The sequence below is a fragment of the Taurulus bubalis genome (assembly GCF_910589615.1).
Source record: "Taurulus bubalis genome assembly, chromosome: 1".
Lineage (NCBI taxonomy): Eukaryota > Metazoa > Chordata > Actinopteri > Perciformes > Cottidae > Taurulus > Taurulus bubalis.
Genome location: NC_136589.1, coordinates 29320412 through 29335189, shown reverse-complemented (window position 1 = coordinate 29335189; position 14778 = coordinate 29320412). Strand labels below are relative to the sequence as shown.

The 14778-nt window shown below is 42.9% G+C and overlaps 1 protein-coding gene across 1 annotated transcript; it reads left to right on the top strand.

The window, feature by feature from the left end:
- Positions 1 to 1747: 1747 nt before the first annotated feature.
- Positions 1748 to 12536, top strand: zbtb41 (zinc finger and BTB domain containing 41; the record flags this gene model as incomplete). Its single annotated transcript, XM_079234396.1, has 11 exons — positions 1748 to 1754; positions 2432 to 3706; positions 3852 to 4059; positions 4820 to 4889; positions 5050 to 5197; positions 5664 to 5793; positions 5910 to 6005; positions 6093 to 6199; positions 6336 to 6441; positions 6570 to 6658; positions 11134 to 12536. The coding sequence occupies 11 exons, from the start codon at positions 1748 to 1750 to the stop codon at positions 11766 to 11768; spliced, it is 2871 nt and encodes a 956-aa protein (XP_079090522.1). The 3' UTR covers positions 11769 to 12536.
- Between the last annotated feature and the right edge of the window lie 2242 nt (positions 12537 to 14778).

Below are 14778 nucleotides of genomic sequence, written 5' to 3'. Positions count from 1 at the left end.
CCAGATAGGACGGATTAGGCTAATGCACTTACAATGTCTTATACATTAAATGTGTTTGCAATGCGTGTGGTTCATCCAGGGAGGCTAATTCGAGCAACTCCAAAAATCCTCTCGAGACAGAAGTCTGATGAAAACAGAGTGAGAGATGATTAATCTTACCTGAGCAGAGGCTAAACCTGTAATTCAGTTTCTCTGTATTACAAATTCTGCCTTCTGTCGAAGGAAATATGCCCACAATGTACATTTACAGGGCTCTCAAGTTTTTAAGACAGGTAAGATTGACATATTGCCCCCCGCGCCTCCGCATGCGCACAGACCAGCCCCCCTCCCCCCATATTATTATTAGCTTTATTTTCATTGGTTGCTGGATTACATTTCACCCAGATACAACAGATACGTTTTTCTGATTGGCTATTCGTGTAGCGCATTTCTTTTTTTTGATTGGCTGATGAGTGGCACCTCGCAGCAGAACTCCAGGGGATTCGGGGAGACGTGCTTGATTCCTCCACGGTGAGGGCAGCGCGACCAGGTCATGTTTGCGCGCTGCGGCACATTAAATAGCCTTGAGTTTTTTTTCAGCGTGAGAAATACGATGTGTGGCGGGAGGGCGTGACTTAAGACCGAAATGCGTGACAGTCACGCTCAATGCGTGACACTTGAGAGCCCTGCATTTATAATACACGTGTGCACATGGATGCACGTGTACTACAGTGTGCCTTCAGATATTTGGCTGCAGCAGTTGGTTAGACCGAAGCCCAGTCTTTCAAAGAATTAAACTGGTGGATCTAATCCGGAAAGTATCTCATCACTAATTTGAAAAGACCTAAGAACATTCATTGGCTCATTGATAATACCTACTGTTCGTTTTAGGGTTACTTGTTTTTGCAGTTTCTCTGGCTCTAGTTTTACAATATTACTAACAGTATGTAATGGGCCAGGATTTGTTTATTTTGGAAAGTATGTGTAAATATAGCCTATGCATTTTCCCATATATTTAAATCAATAGACTCATATCCATCATACATCTTGAGTTAAGTGTAAGACAAGTGGTTGGATAAGTAATCAAATATTTTACTTTAATTAAAGTAGAAATACTACAATTTAAAAGTACTATGTTACAAGTTTAACTCTTGCAATCAAAACCACACTTAATTAGTATAAGCTAAACCGAGTAAAATAACTATCTATGAAGCCAAAATGGGCTCTTTCAGTGAAACATAATTATATACACAGAATAAATGATGTGTTAACATGTAAGCAACATATACATGTGGAGGAAGTGCAATGGAAGTAATGGAACTACATTAATATAGCGTTGGGTGGTTTAAATGTCTGTATAACCATGCAATGTATTTCACATGGTCAAATTTTTATGATTTATTTATTTGCAGTAAATTGTCTAAAATTAGCTCTCAGACAAATGTAGTGGAGTAAAAAGCAGCCTACAACGTTTTCCTTCTGTGGAGTAAAAGTTCCCAAAAAAAGACTCCATTACCCATGATACCCTCGTCTAATGAACCCTCTCGTGAACCGTATGACGCTGCTCCTCCACACGTTCTTCGCATTTAATTCGTATTTGACTCTCTTCATGCTTTACATACACCATTATTTAACAACGCCATCTCAACGTCTGTTTCTCGCGCCATCGCTGTAATGGCGAATTCTGTTCTTGTCGGTAAACGAGCGCGTTAGAGGACAAAAGCTGCACGAGCCAATGGGCGGACGGGTTGTCCGATATTTCTCCAGAATGGAAGGTGGGGCGCTACACTTCTGAAGGAACTATTATTGCTCCGTTTATTGTCCACGTTGCTCGTCAACGGGAGTGTACAGGCCTTTTGAAAAAGCGGCTCGTATTCTTAAGGTAAGATTTCGTTTCAAAACGCCCTGATTAAAGGTTAGACGTCAATTTCCGGGAAGCAGCCGGGGTCGTTTGTCAACAGTCTCCTCGGAGGGGCCCGTCCGTCACGCCGGTCCGTGAACGTAAGGGGTCCTTGAGGTGCAGAGACGATCTGCGTCCATAACGTTAAACGTCTGGGACGTTGAGTCAGGATTGCACTAAAGTTACATTACACAGTTCATTGCATATCCCACGCAGGCCTTTGTTCTCTATTAGGAAACATACAGTGCTGATAACAATGAGCTATTCGCCATGCTTTCTTTTAATAAATGGGAGAAATGCAATCGTTCGCAATGATACTCAATCGTGCCTCTTTTTATCCACATTTTTTAATAACTTCTCACCACAGTGTCCCCTTGATGTCAGCGTCATGTTGTTAATACTATTGGTGTGTTGTTAATAAAGTCAGCTACATGTACATGCTAAGTCATTTGTCTGCCCTCTTGTATGTCACTATTTTATCATTTCTGATCAAACCCCAGTCATTGAGAGGATTATTGTTCAATCTCAGCATTGTGTTCCTCTGGTTTTCAGGCGTGATTGATGGTCGCCCAACAAACTCTCCAATGAAAAAAAAGCCTTGTAATCCGCTGCGTCCCAAACGCAGCACAAGGTCCAGCGCGAGCAATGAAGCTGCTCCAGAGCCGGGCAGTGTGCTTGACTCCAACGCCCAAGCAAACTCTGAAACTGTCCCACAATCGACCTCGCAAATCAGGAACCTGGCTATGAGGCAGCACAGTCACAAGCTACTCAAGTTCTTGAATGAGGACCGGACCAGACGGAGGTTCTGTGATGTGTCGGTGTCTGTGGGCGGGAAGCTCTACAGTGCCCACAAAGTGGTGCTGGCCCATGGGAGCAGCTACTTCCACGCTGAGCTGTCCAAGAACCCTGCTACAGCACATGTGACTCTGGACCACGTGGAGGACTCTGTTTTTCAGCACCTGCTTGACTTCTTGTACACCTCTGCGTGCGCTGTTGCAGAGACGGACCTTCCAGCTCTAACAGAAGCGGCCCAATTCCTGGATATGATGGATATACTAAAGCTGCTGTGTGAAGGAGGGGACAACAACCCAGTACATGTGACCCCGGCACAGGATGAGATAAAAGGGTCGCCTGAGGTGGAAATTACCTCCAGTGACTCACCAGCAGGTGACACCGATATCCAGAGCCCATTTTATGTTCAGTGCTCCATGTGCAGTCGCCAGTTTACCACTGAAAACGCCCTGCAGAACCATGTGGATGAGAGTCACACTGCTGCACATCAGGAAACCTCAACGGAGAAAGAGAAGACGGCAGCTCAAAGAACTGCCACCACACGGAGATCCGTTCGCAGGAGGAGGACACCCACCAAATATCAGAGAGACAATGTGGAGCACACTATCAACTCTCTTGAGAAAAAACAAAGGACTGTATCACCAAGAGAGCAAGATGAAGAAATAATGGAAGAAGCAGGAAAGTTGATTGTGGAAAACCGATTGCACAAACTAGATGCGAATGAGACATCCAAACCAGCTCAGGGGGAAGATGTAGTGGACGAGGAGGAAGAGGATGGAGACACGAATGAAGACGGGGTTGCCCAGAGGAAAGTTGTTGAGGTGTGTGCTGTAGACAAGAGCGTAGGTCCGCAGGTTTTAGATTCAGAAAGAGAGGAGCACCGGACTGATGGAGAGGTGAAGGTGCCTGTGCCAGCAGCAGGAAGCTCTATCCAGAGTCCAGTGTACCCTGAGGGTCTGGCTCCTGTCATCATCCAAACCTCCAGCAAGAAGATTCTCAAGTGCCCCAAATGTGACAAGACCTTTGACCGTGCAGGTGGGACATATGGAGTACGATCTGATTATTAGTGCTATCATTAATGTTATATCTTAGTACTTGTGTTAGTAGTGGTGCCTGCTGTAGAATAGTAGTTGTATCATTAGTATTTCTCAGTCATGCCTTATTTCCTGCATTTTTATAGGGAAGTACGAGAGTCATACCAGAGTGCACACAGGAGAGAAACCATTTCAGTGTGACGTCTGTCTTCAGCGCTACTCAACCAAGTCAAACCTGACCGTACACAAGAAGAAGCACGCCAGCGACGCGCCCTTCCAGAAGAAGGAGCACAAATGCCCCTTCTGCAACAAACTGCATGCCAGCAAGAAAACCCTGGCCAAGCATGTCAGGAGGTGAGACCCTGCAGTTTCACATCACATAGTTCTGGTGAAGAACAATCCTGACCTCCGGTCAACAAAGTTAGCCAGGCTACTCAATGAAATATAGAATTCTTCAATATTATAAGAACTATAATTTCTTCAGACAGCAAAAATGTTCAACAAGGTTTACCACCGGAATCCAAACTGATTCCGATGGCACAATTGAGTGATTAGACAACATTATCTTGCTGGTTCGTTGCTATCATTGCAGTAAACATCAGCTTTCTTATTGTCATACCTTTTTAAAGATGTCTTATTACTGCATAGTTGTCGTGCCAATTCAGTTGCCTTGTTAAAAGATTTAGCTGGCTGTTAGGGAAATAAAAAGTAAAAGTAAAAAAGTTTAGAATTTTGAAAACATAGTTTATCAGGTATTTGGTCATAAACCAAAGTATTGAACAAATTTAAAAAAAACACATCTGCTGATGGCACGAAAGAAAAAGTCAAGGATCATCCTTGGGGGAAATAAATGTCTGTCTCATTTCATAGCAGTCTCCGTTTACATATTGAATTCTTTACTACAATGGTCAGCAGGCCAACGTTGTCATCTCTAGAATCATGTTTTTAGTATGGCATTTTATACCTTAACACAGGTGTGTTATTAGGTGTACCGGTAGTATGTGTATTTGATTTTGTAGAGCTAACTCTCCATAGATCTCCATGATGACAGATGTGTGTGCTGCAGTCATATTATATAATGCGATGATATGTGATATCTTCACTCTCCTGCCAGGTTTCATCCAGACCACATCCAAGAGTTTCTTACCAAGAGGAAGAGGAAGAGTGAAGGCTGGAAATGTGCTGTAAGGATTTGCTTGTCATACTATTGCCTGATTATGCAAGCTGCTCTCAAGTACATGATGCATGATGATAGATACATGTATTTGTGCAATAATATTACACTCTGTCTAAAGAGTTTATTTTGATTTTAACATTCTGTAACGTCTGAACCTTGTGACCCAGATTTGTCTGAAGACCTTCACCCGCAGGCCTCATCTGCAGGAGCACATGATTCTGCACACCCAGGACCGGCCTTTTAAATGCACCTTCTGTGACGAACACTTCAAGTCTAGGTTTGCCAGGCTGAAGCACCAAGAAAAGTACCACTTAGGTGAGAGATTTATGGTGAAAATAAATTCTTCAGCTCCTACAGTTGAAGATAAACCCTCACTCTTGGTAATTGGGCCGTGCTAGTTACAAATAGTTCACTGATAAAGGCACTATAAACATATCAGAGGATTTTACAAAGACGGTAAATTTGTTTTTAAATGTTTAATGCTTGGAAATCTACATTTGAGTATATATTTTACCAGACAAATTGTTTACAGGATATTCAACCTTTTGTTGCTTTTATAATGCATTTCAAACTTGACAGTGCTTGAATAAAGGAAATATATTTTGGCGTTTTGCCGGTAAAACTCTTCTTTCTCCCTCACAGTACATTTAGTTTATCTGCCCTATGGTGTTTTGAGGAATACTGCAACAAACATGCTCGTTGCTTGTGTGCCCCGCCAGAGTATAAACAAAGCTTTCTATTTTACCACTTCACACTAGAGTTTGTATTCTCTCATTCTCAGGTCCCTTTCCCTGTGAGATTTGTGGTCGACAGTTTAATGACACAGGCAACAGGAAGAGGCACATTGAGTGCACACATGGAGGCAAAAGAAAATGGACCTGCTTTGTTTGTGGTAAATCCGTAAGGGAACGGTACGTCTCTGTCTCTAAACTTCCCCCACATAACTTATATTTTGATATGCTGAACTGCAATAACTAATGTGTAACCCTGTGCTGCTTTGTTGAGAGATGTGTTGTTCTTCTTATAGAACCACTTTGAGAGAGCACTTGAGGATCCACAGTGGGGAGAAGCCTCACCTTTGTAGCATCTGTGGCCAAAGTTTCCGCCATGGCAGCTCTTACAGGTGGGTCCGCTGAGATCTGAAGACTGTGAGTGTGGAAGTTTCGAGTTTTAAAGTTGCCTTTTAATGAGGAAACTGTTACTTGGACAGGCTCCACCTCCGAGTCCACCATGACGACAAGCGCTATGAGTGTGACGAATGCGGGAAAACCTTCATACGCCATGATCACCTGACCAAACATCAGAAGATACACTCCGGTAAAACAAACGGCTGTTGGATTTTCATGCGTCTTCTTTTGTCATTCACACATTTCATTTGGTTTGTGTTGAATAATGTAAACCTTTCACTGTTTCCAGTCAGTACTTACTTTTCCTTAACCCATGTTTGTTACAGGTGAGAAAGCACACCAATGTGAAGAATGTGGCAAGTGCTTCAGGCGCCATGATCATCTGACGGTCCACTACAAGAGCATTCATTTGGGAGAGAAAGTTTGGCAGAAGTATGTTTTCTTATAAATCAGTCGTGCTTATTAATTTTTTTTCTGGTGATGCTGTAAAAGTGGGAGGGTTTCTCTTAGCTGCCCTCTGTGTTCTTGTTTTATGTCGTTGATGAGGACTTTGTTCACAGGTATAAAACCGCTGTGCATCAGTGTGAGGTTTGCAAGAAAGAATTTAAAGGAAAGTCCAGTCTGGAAATGCACTTCAGGACCCACTCAGGTAAGGAAACAAATAAGTCAGTGCATATATTTGTCACATATTTTTTCCACATGTATGAGAACAGAAAAGTGTCAGTTAGATGCTTTCGGGTAAAACAGTTTGTGATCTCAGTGGTCTGTCCACTAAGCCCCGCCCCATTAAGGTTGCTGTATGATTGTATGATTGTCAGGCTTTCTATTCTACCACGACGCATTTGTAGTTTACAAAGATAACAGTGGCAGATTTACGACTTCAAATAATTTCTAGCTGATAACTGACTACAAATGTAATATGCTGAGGCTTAGGTGCATACAATCATTATTCTTACCAGTTGATGATCCATTTAGAAAACAACGAAATAAGAAGTGGCAGATTTATTTTGTATTGCGGGATATTATTTAGTTAGCCAATACAAACTAAATCAAATGTGGATCTGATCTAACATAACCCATGGGTGGTTTGGATGCTTACTATAGAAATACATTCATAGACAAATAACAGATGGGTTGGATGTATTTTTGAAAACGGCATAAAATGCTTCACATTTATAAGAAGATACAATTTGATAATGTTTATTATTATTATTATTATTATTATTATAACAATAATAATAATAATAATAATAATGCAGAATCTCAGAGTGCCACACATAGTAAAACCGGTTAAAACATAGTTAAAGCAACCCATAAAAAAATAAGAATGTAATAGCTGACAATAAATTAACTCAAGGTAAAAAATGCCTTCCTGAATAAAAAGGTTTTTAGGCCAGTCTTAAAAGAGTTCAGTGTCTGAGTTACCCTTAGGTGGTCAGGGAGACCATTCCACAAGTGTGGCGCCACCGAGCAAAAGGCCGGGTCGCCCATGGGGCTGAGCTTGGTGTTGGGGACCCGAAGGAGCGAGCCGCCTGTGGATCTGAGGGTGCGGGTGGCGGTTAGTGGAGTGGTAAATTCTTGTACGTAGGGGGGTGCATGTCCATTGATGCATTTATAGGTGAGTACTAAGACTTTGTAGTTAATCCGGAATGAACGGAGCCAGTGCAGTGAGTGGAGAATGGGTGATATGTGGTCATATTTCCGGACTCTCTTCAGGACCCTGGCAGCGCTGTTTTGGATATATTGTAGTTTCTGGATGTTCTTGTCAGTGATCCCAGTGCAGAGTGAGTTGCAGTTGTCCAGTCTTGAGGAGATAAAGGCGTGGACGAGCTTCTCTGCGTCTGAAAGGGTTAAAGTGGGGCGGAGTTTGGAGATGTTTTTTAGATGATAAAAGGAGGTTTTGCACAGGAATTTGATATGGTCAGTAAAGGTCAGGTGAGGGTCAAACCGAACTCCCAGATTGGTGACTATGGAGGAGAGGGGTAGGACCTGACTGTCAAAGGTGAGATGAGTTATGGATGATGTCTGAACCTGGTGTGGAGTGCCAACAAGGAGGGTTTCAGTTTTGCTGCTGTTTAACTGGAGAAAGTTGTTGCTCATCCACACCTTTTATCTCCCCAAGACAGGCGGTGACACATGACATGGCTGCAGAGGGGTTTGGGACAGTTTTGATGTAAAGCTGTGTGTCGTCAGCAATGGAAGGACATCCTATGTCTGCTGACGACACGGCCGAGTGGGAGCATGTAAATAATGAAGAGGATAGGGCCGAGCACCGACCCTTGTGGAACACCACAGGAGACTGGGAGCCGTCTGGACCTGCATCTTCCCAGTGAAACATATTCAGTTCTGCCAGAAAGGTAGGACTGGAACTACTGGAGTGCAGAGTCTGATAGTCCAATGGTGGTGTGGAGGTGCTCTAGGAGGATAGTGTGATCCACTGTATCAAATGCAGCTGTCAGGTCCAGGAGGAGTGGGGGTGATCCTGCATCGGTTGACATCAGCAGGTCATTTGTCACCTTTTGCAAAGCTGTTTCAGTGCTGTGGGCTAAATTAAATCCTGACTGGAATTTTTCAAATAAGTTGTTTTTGAGATGGTATTAAAGTTGAGAAGCAACTGCCTTCTCTAACACTTTGGACAGGAAGGCAAGGTTGGAGATAGGCCTGTAGTTGGCTAGAACCTCCGGGTCCAGGGTGGGCTTCTTGAGAAGGGGACGGATGACAGCAACCTTGAGAGCAGGTGGGACACAGCCAGAGCGAAGGGAAAGGTTAACAACCTTGGTGATGAAAGGACTGAGAGTGGGGATATATGACTTGAGCAGAGCAGTGGGAATGGGGTCCAGGGTACAGGTACAGGATTTCACATTTCTGAGGATTTTCTCAACATGGCTCTCCTGAACCTCAGCGAGATCTAGAGAAGACAGCACACTCGCAGATAAGGTGTTGGTGTCAGAGGGAAGCAGAGATGGAGAGCTGGACATCATAGAGCGAATGTTGTTGTCCTTTGTTCTGAAGAAGTCAATGAAGCTGTTGCATTGCTCCTCTGTAGCCTCAGTTGAAGAGGATGGTTTTGGCTTCAGGAGATGATTTATTGTAGAAAAAAGCTGTTTAGAGTTGCCAGGGTTTTTATTGATTACGCTGGAATAGAACCGTGAGCGAGGATCCTTAAGGGAGTTGGAGTAGGCCCTTTGATGCTCACGGAAGGCCAGTTTATGGACAGTGAGCCCATAGTGTCTGCAGCGTCGTTCTAGGGCACGCCCAGCTGTTTTTATTTTCCGCAGCTCATGTGTGAGCCAGGGAGCGGAGTGTGAGAAGTTGACCTCAAGTGACTTGACAGGGGCATGGAGATCAAAAACACTGCTCAAGGATGTATTATAGTGCTCCACTAATTCATCCATTGATGCACAGGCTGGGCAGGTGATGAGCTGGAGATCCATGGTCATAGTGGCTGGGTCAATGTTTTTCCAGTTCCGAAAAGACATTTGACGCTTAGGACTAATGGTAGGTAGCATAAAAGTCAAGGCCACTGAGACCCCCTTGTGGTCGGATACACCTAGATCATAAACCTGTAGGTTACTGATGGAAGCAGAGTCATTGATAACCAGATCCAGAGTGTGCCCCTTGGTGTGTAGGAACTTCAACATGCTGCTGCAGGCCAAGACCCTCAAGCACACTCAGGAAATCTGCTGCAAACTGACAGCAGGGGTTGTCGACATGGATATTTAAATCACCAACAATGACAATATTAGTTGACATAGTGCAGAGTGTGGTGAGGAGATCACTTATCTCAGGTAGAAAAGATGGGTTTGGTTTTGGAGGACAGTATATGAGAAGCACTGTCATGGAGTATGGAGATTTGCATTTGAAGGCAACGCATTCCATAGAAGAAAGATCAGGCACTGGCAGAGGAGACAGTTTTAGTTCAGACCGGTGCATGATGGCTAGTCCACCACCACAATCAGAGGTGCGGGCTTTCTCCATGTAGCTATAGCCAGGGGGACATGCTTCATTAAGCACAGAGTAGTCCCCTGGTTTATGCCAGGTCTCTGTTAGGCACATGAAGTCAAGCCCTTTGTCCAGAATATGGTCGTATATGAGGAGGGATTTATTGGTGAGGGATTGAGTGTTTAGCAGCTCCATGATGGTAGGAGACAGAGCAGGGGGTGGAAGTCTCTGCAAGCTACGTAATACTCCGTGGTAGTCTTGCGATGTTTCCGACGATGACTCTAGGTTGGTTTTGCTTCCTGATTCCATGTTGAAACCGCGGCGCGAACCTCTATGGATGTAGCGAGGTCTGTTCTTCAGAACCCCACACTCTTTACAGCGGGCTATAAACCCCTTGACGGATGGAACCATGAAGCTGCGAAAACGCCGTAGCTGCGGGGCGGTGTAGAAAATCATTGCCAGCACCGATGTCAAAAACGGAGCACAAAACAAACCGCGCCGTCTGGCAACGACCACACGCCGGCCAACCCCAACTCCAGCCGGGGCAATGCCACCCCTCCCAGATGCCAACAGTTCAAAAAGCACACCAATAATCATCACAGAACAGGGACTCCAGTAGAGCAGGTAGGCTCTCGGTTTCACTGATCAATCAAAAGTCCACCTCATCATAATACCAAACATTATGTTGTGTGTCTTATGGTAAGTTTGTCTGAGGTTGCTGGAGTGTAAACGGGTTTTCCTGGCTCAAAATGAGGTGGAGGGGGTGCCATCCTGATAACCCTGAGCGGTGTTTGGTCAATGTGCCAAATTGGTACAGGGATAGTCAGTGATGGCGCGATAATGTGCAGTTTGTTCCTAAATGTGTTAAAGTAGTAAAATATTATTTACACAGATTGATCTTTTGTTTCTAAAGCATTTAAAAATAATTGTATTTTAAGCAATGACGGATGGTGTTATTTTCGAGCTCCTGCTTTGCTGGGGTCCAGGCGAAAACAAACGTCTCTTTTCTTCCTCTTCGTTCCTCTTTCTTCCTCCCGGTTCACTATGCTGATGACTATGCAGCGCCACCACATCGATAAAATGCCCCAATTGTTGTTACAAATGATAGAAACACACACAGTGCAATAGAAATGGCTACGTGTAAACATACTTCTTTGATGTTCTCTTGTGTTCATGTGACAGGTGAGAAACCCCACACGTGTCCAGAGTGCAACCAGACATTTCGGATCAAGAAGACCTTGACAAAGCACATGGTGATTCACTCAGACGCTCGTCCTTTTAACTGCCCCCACTGCAGTGCCACCTTTAAAAGAAAAGACAAGCTCAAGTACCACGTAGACCACGTGCACAGCACCCGTTTCTCTGTGCAGCCCCATGGCATACTGGTTGAGGACAAAATAGTCTCCATTCCTTATGAGGAGCCCTCTAAGGTGTACTGCGCTGAACCCAAGTCAGGCCTCCAGAGCAGCCCTCCTCCTACGAATGTCTGCGTGCCCATCACTTTAGTTCCGGTCCAGATGGCGGGTGGAGTGCAGGGTGACCCGAACGCTCTCAGGTCCTCTTCACTCTCCTCCCAAACTCACAGCGTTGTGAACATGCAAGCTCAAGGACAGCAGCAGAACTCCAGCTACCAGGCGGCTACAGACCTGGCGTTCTTGGAAAAGTACACCCTCACCCCTCAGCCCGCCAACATTGTCCACCCGGTGAGACCCGATCAGATGCTGGACCCCCGAGAGCAGTCCTACCTGGGCACGCTGTTGGGACTGGATTCAGCTTCCTCTGTGCAGAACATCTCTAACTCTGCTCTCACTCACTGATGCTCCTCAAAACAAATCTAGGAAAGCACCTTACTTCAAACTGATTTTAAATAAGAACAGAAGCAACCGTATCCACCACAAAAATATACTCACACTTCAGTACAATTATGCAAAATAATTACATTTAAAAGAAGAACGTGATAACCTCTTTGATGTTCAGCCTGATCTCAGGAAAGCACACCTCATTGTCACCAAAATAATGTGGCATAAGAAAACTGTCTGGATTTAAATCAGCGTCTTTCTGTTGTAATTTAAGTAAAACAATGACAAATATCACCATAACTCTCACCAAAAAATATGAGATGAAAAAACACAAATCTGAAATGTGAAATGAACATTTTTGATGTTGAACCATGTCTGGTTCTCAGTGAGTTATGGTGACACAGAATATCCTGGGTTTGTTATGTGTCGTTTTAAAGAGACAAAGCCATTTCATTTGTAAGGAGTCAGTTGATTGATGGAAAAGTAATTGATGTCAATTTGGACAAATCATTGGAGTAATTTATCCAGTAAAAATAGCAATACTTTGTTGGTTGTAACTTCTTGATTTTGGTTGTAGTAAATTATGATAAACATCACTATTTTAATAAATGAATTGGCTTACCAAATCAATAGATAATACAAAAGAATCGCTAGTTGCTGTCTTGTAATGCTGATTAAACTTTAACTGGCCTTAACATGGACTGTAATTTGGGGTATGCCTGTACAACAGGTCACTTGAACAGTTTGGGCTTGTAATAAATTGTGCGATGAAAGCACATTTTTCACTCATGCAGCGTCCAATGATCAGAGGTCAATGTACTTAATAACCTTATTTTATATACAGACATTAAATCTGATTTAAAAAATGAAATTACTTGTTAATTGAAATATCTCTTTAGAAACTAAGGAGTGGAAAGAAACAAAGTGGAATGAATTGTGTGGCAGTCGCAGACATAATTACATTTCAAACAGTTTAGTATCGCCACTCATTCAGAATATGAAGATTATCTCAAACTTTGTCTCATGATCAATAACATCTTTTTGAAAATATTATATGTTTTTTGAGTCATAAGGTGACAGACAGGCAGGACGTCCCCCTCCTGGAAGAGTCTCGTGACCCTGAGCAGCAGAAAGTGGATATGGATTAAGGTTGTAGAGATGAATTTGGGATGATTTAGGCTAAAAAACTGCAGAAACAATCTAGAAAGATCAGAGTTGATATTCAAGATTTTATTGAGACCTTATGCTTACAGCTTTAAGCATGCAAAGTAATTGATTCTACATTATGTGACCATTCAGAGATACACAAAGTCTGAAATGTGTTTTCAAAGTTTCCAGGCTGTCTTCAGCAAATCCAAAGGTAGAAGTATCTTCCCCTTGATGATACAACCTCAGCAAGTATCCTGGTGACAACACAGAGGTTTTACAAACAAAAACAATATTGTAAAAATATATAAATGCATAATTATAAATGATAAACGAATAAACAAAAGTAGTGCTTAATGCAAGACTTCAGTGTAATTACAGTGTGATTTAACACTCACAAGGTATTGTCTCAGCCAGCCACAACCTGCAAACAATCACATAAAAGCACAGCAGTGAATCTGAAGCAGCTCATTGACTTCTCATTGGGAGGTGAAGTCTGTCTGATATGTGTATTATTAACATATCAATATATAATTTGCACTGAAGAATCACAGAACTACTGTAAAAGGAATTATCTGACAATATGTAATGATCTTAAAGTGATACTTACATTCGGAAAATGAGCTGCTTCCATCGGTGCAACGCCACACAGAGATGTGTTTCGTGGGCCACTTTGTCACACAAGGCAATTTCAGCCTCTGACCATCTATTATGTATCTAACTCCAATAGATATTAACTCAGGATTTTGATCAGTATCCACTGAACAGAAGGTGGCTGCACAAAAGAAACAACAAAACAATTGTTAACTTTCCCCCAGTCAGACCTTTAGAGGGGACTTTTCTTCTTCTTTTTTTTACCTTTGCAGCTCGGTACTTCTGACCACATGCCATTGTTGTGACACACCACTACCCTAGGACCCACTAGTTTGTAGTAAATAGAGCATTGGTAACTCAAAAGCATTTGACCATTTCCCACAACTTCAGCATTAGGAACTACGGGGGGGGTTCCACAATTGTTGACTGAAATTGAAGAAAAAAAATAAAGTTAATGAAGGTTTCTTGAAACAAATCTCAAGCAAATACCTTCATAACACAGTCAATTTTAAAATTCCATTACACAGTTTGATTTCCCCAGCATTTTACTGACTAGAATTTGAAGACCGGGAGGTTGTCCTCGCAAGAGAAAATTGAATTATCTTTGACATTTATGATGTTATATTCTTTATTCATATCTCATACAAATGAAGACCTACCTCCCCTCTCAAGCTGTGGCCCACTACCAGCAGATGTGACGTGTCCTCCAGATCCCCCATGTCCAGTACCCGGTCCACTGCCTAATGTACAATAGTACAAACATATATTCTATAGTGACATTAGACAAATGAATACACTAATTCATAATAAAATACAAATCAAGAAACCATCCCCTCCCACTGCAGAACCAACAGGCCCACCTGGTCTGGTTCCTCTGCCTGGGAGAAAAACAATCCCATGTACATACACCACATTCACTTCCATAAATCACACAATGTGCCATTTTTTTTCTTTCCAGAAGTCCAATAAGTAAGATCTGACCTGAATTTGTGTTTGAAACATTCAGAAAATGAGCTACCTCATCTACCAATTACGTCATGGGTTGCAGAGATTGAAATGAGCCATGAACCGACTCGCCGTCTTGTAAAGCCACTCAGTCCAACATGAGAGGACGAAGGAGGAGAGGCTTGTCAATTATGTTGAAGCTACAGGGCTCCTGCACGTCTTTATAGTTGGTTTATTCTGATCCCGGGGGACTGGCACACTTCCCGGCGGGTAATCAAACTTTCTGTTGTTAACCGTTGAATGATGATGATTTATATCGTATGGACCCAGTAGTAGAGGTGAA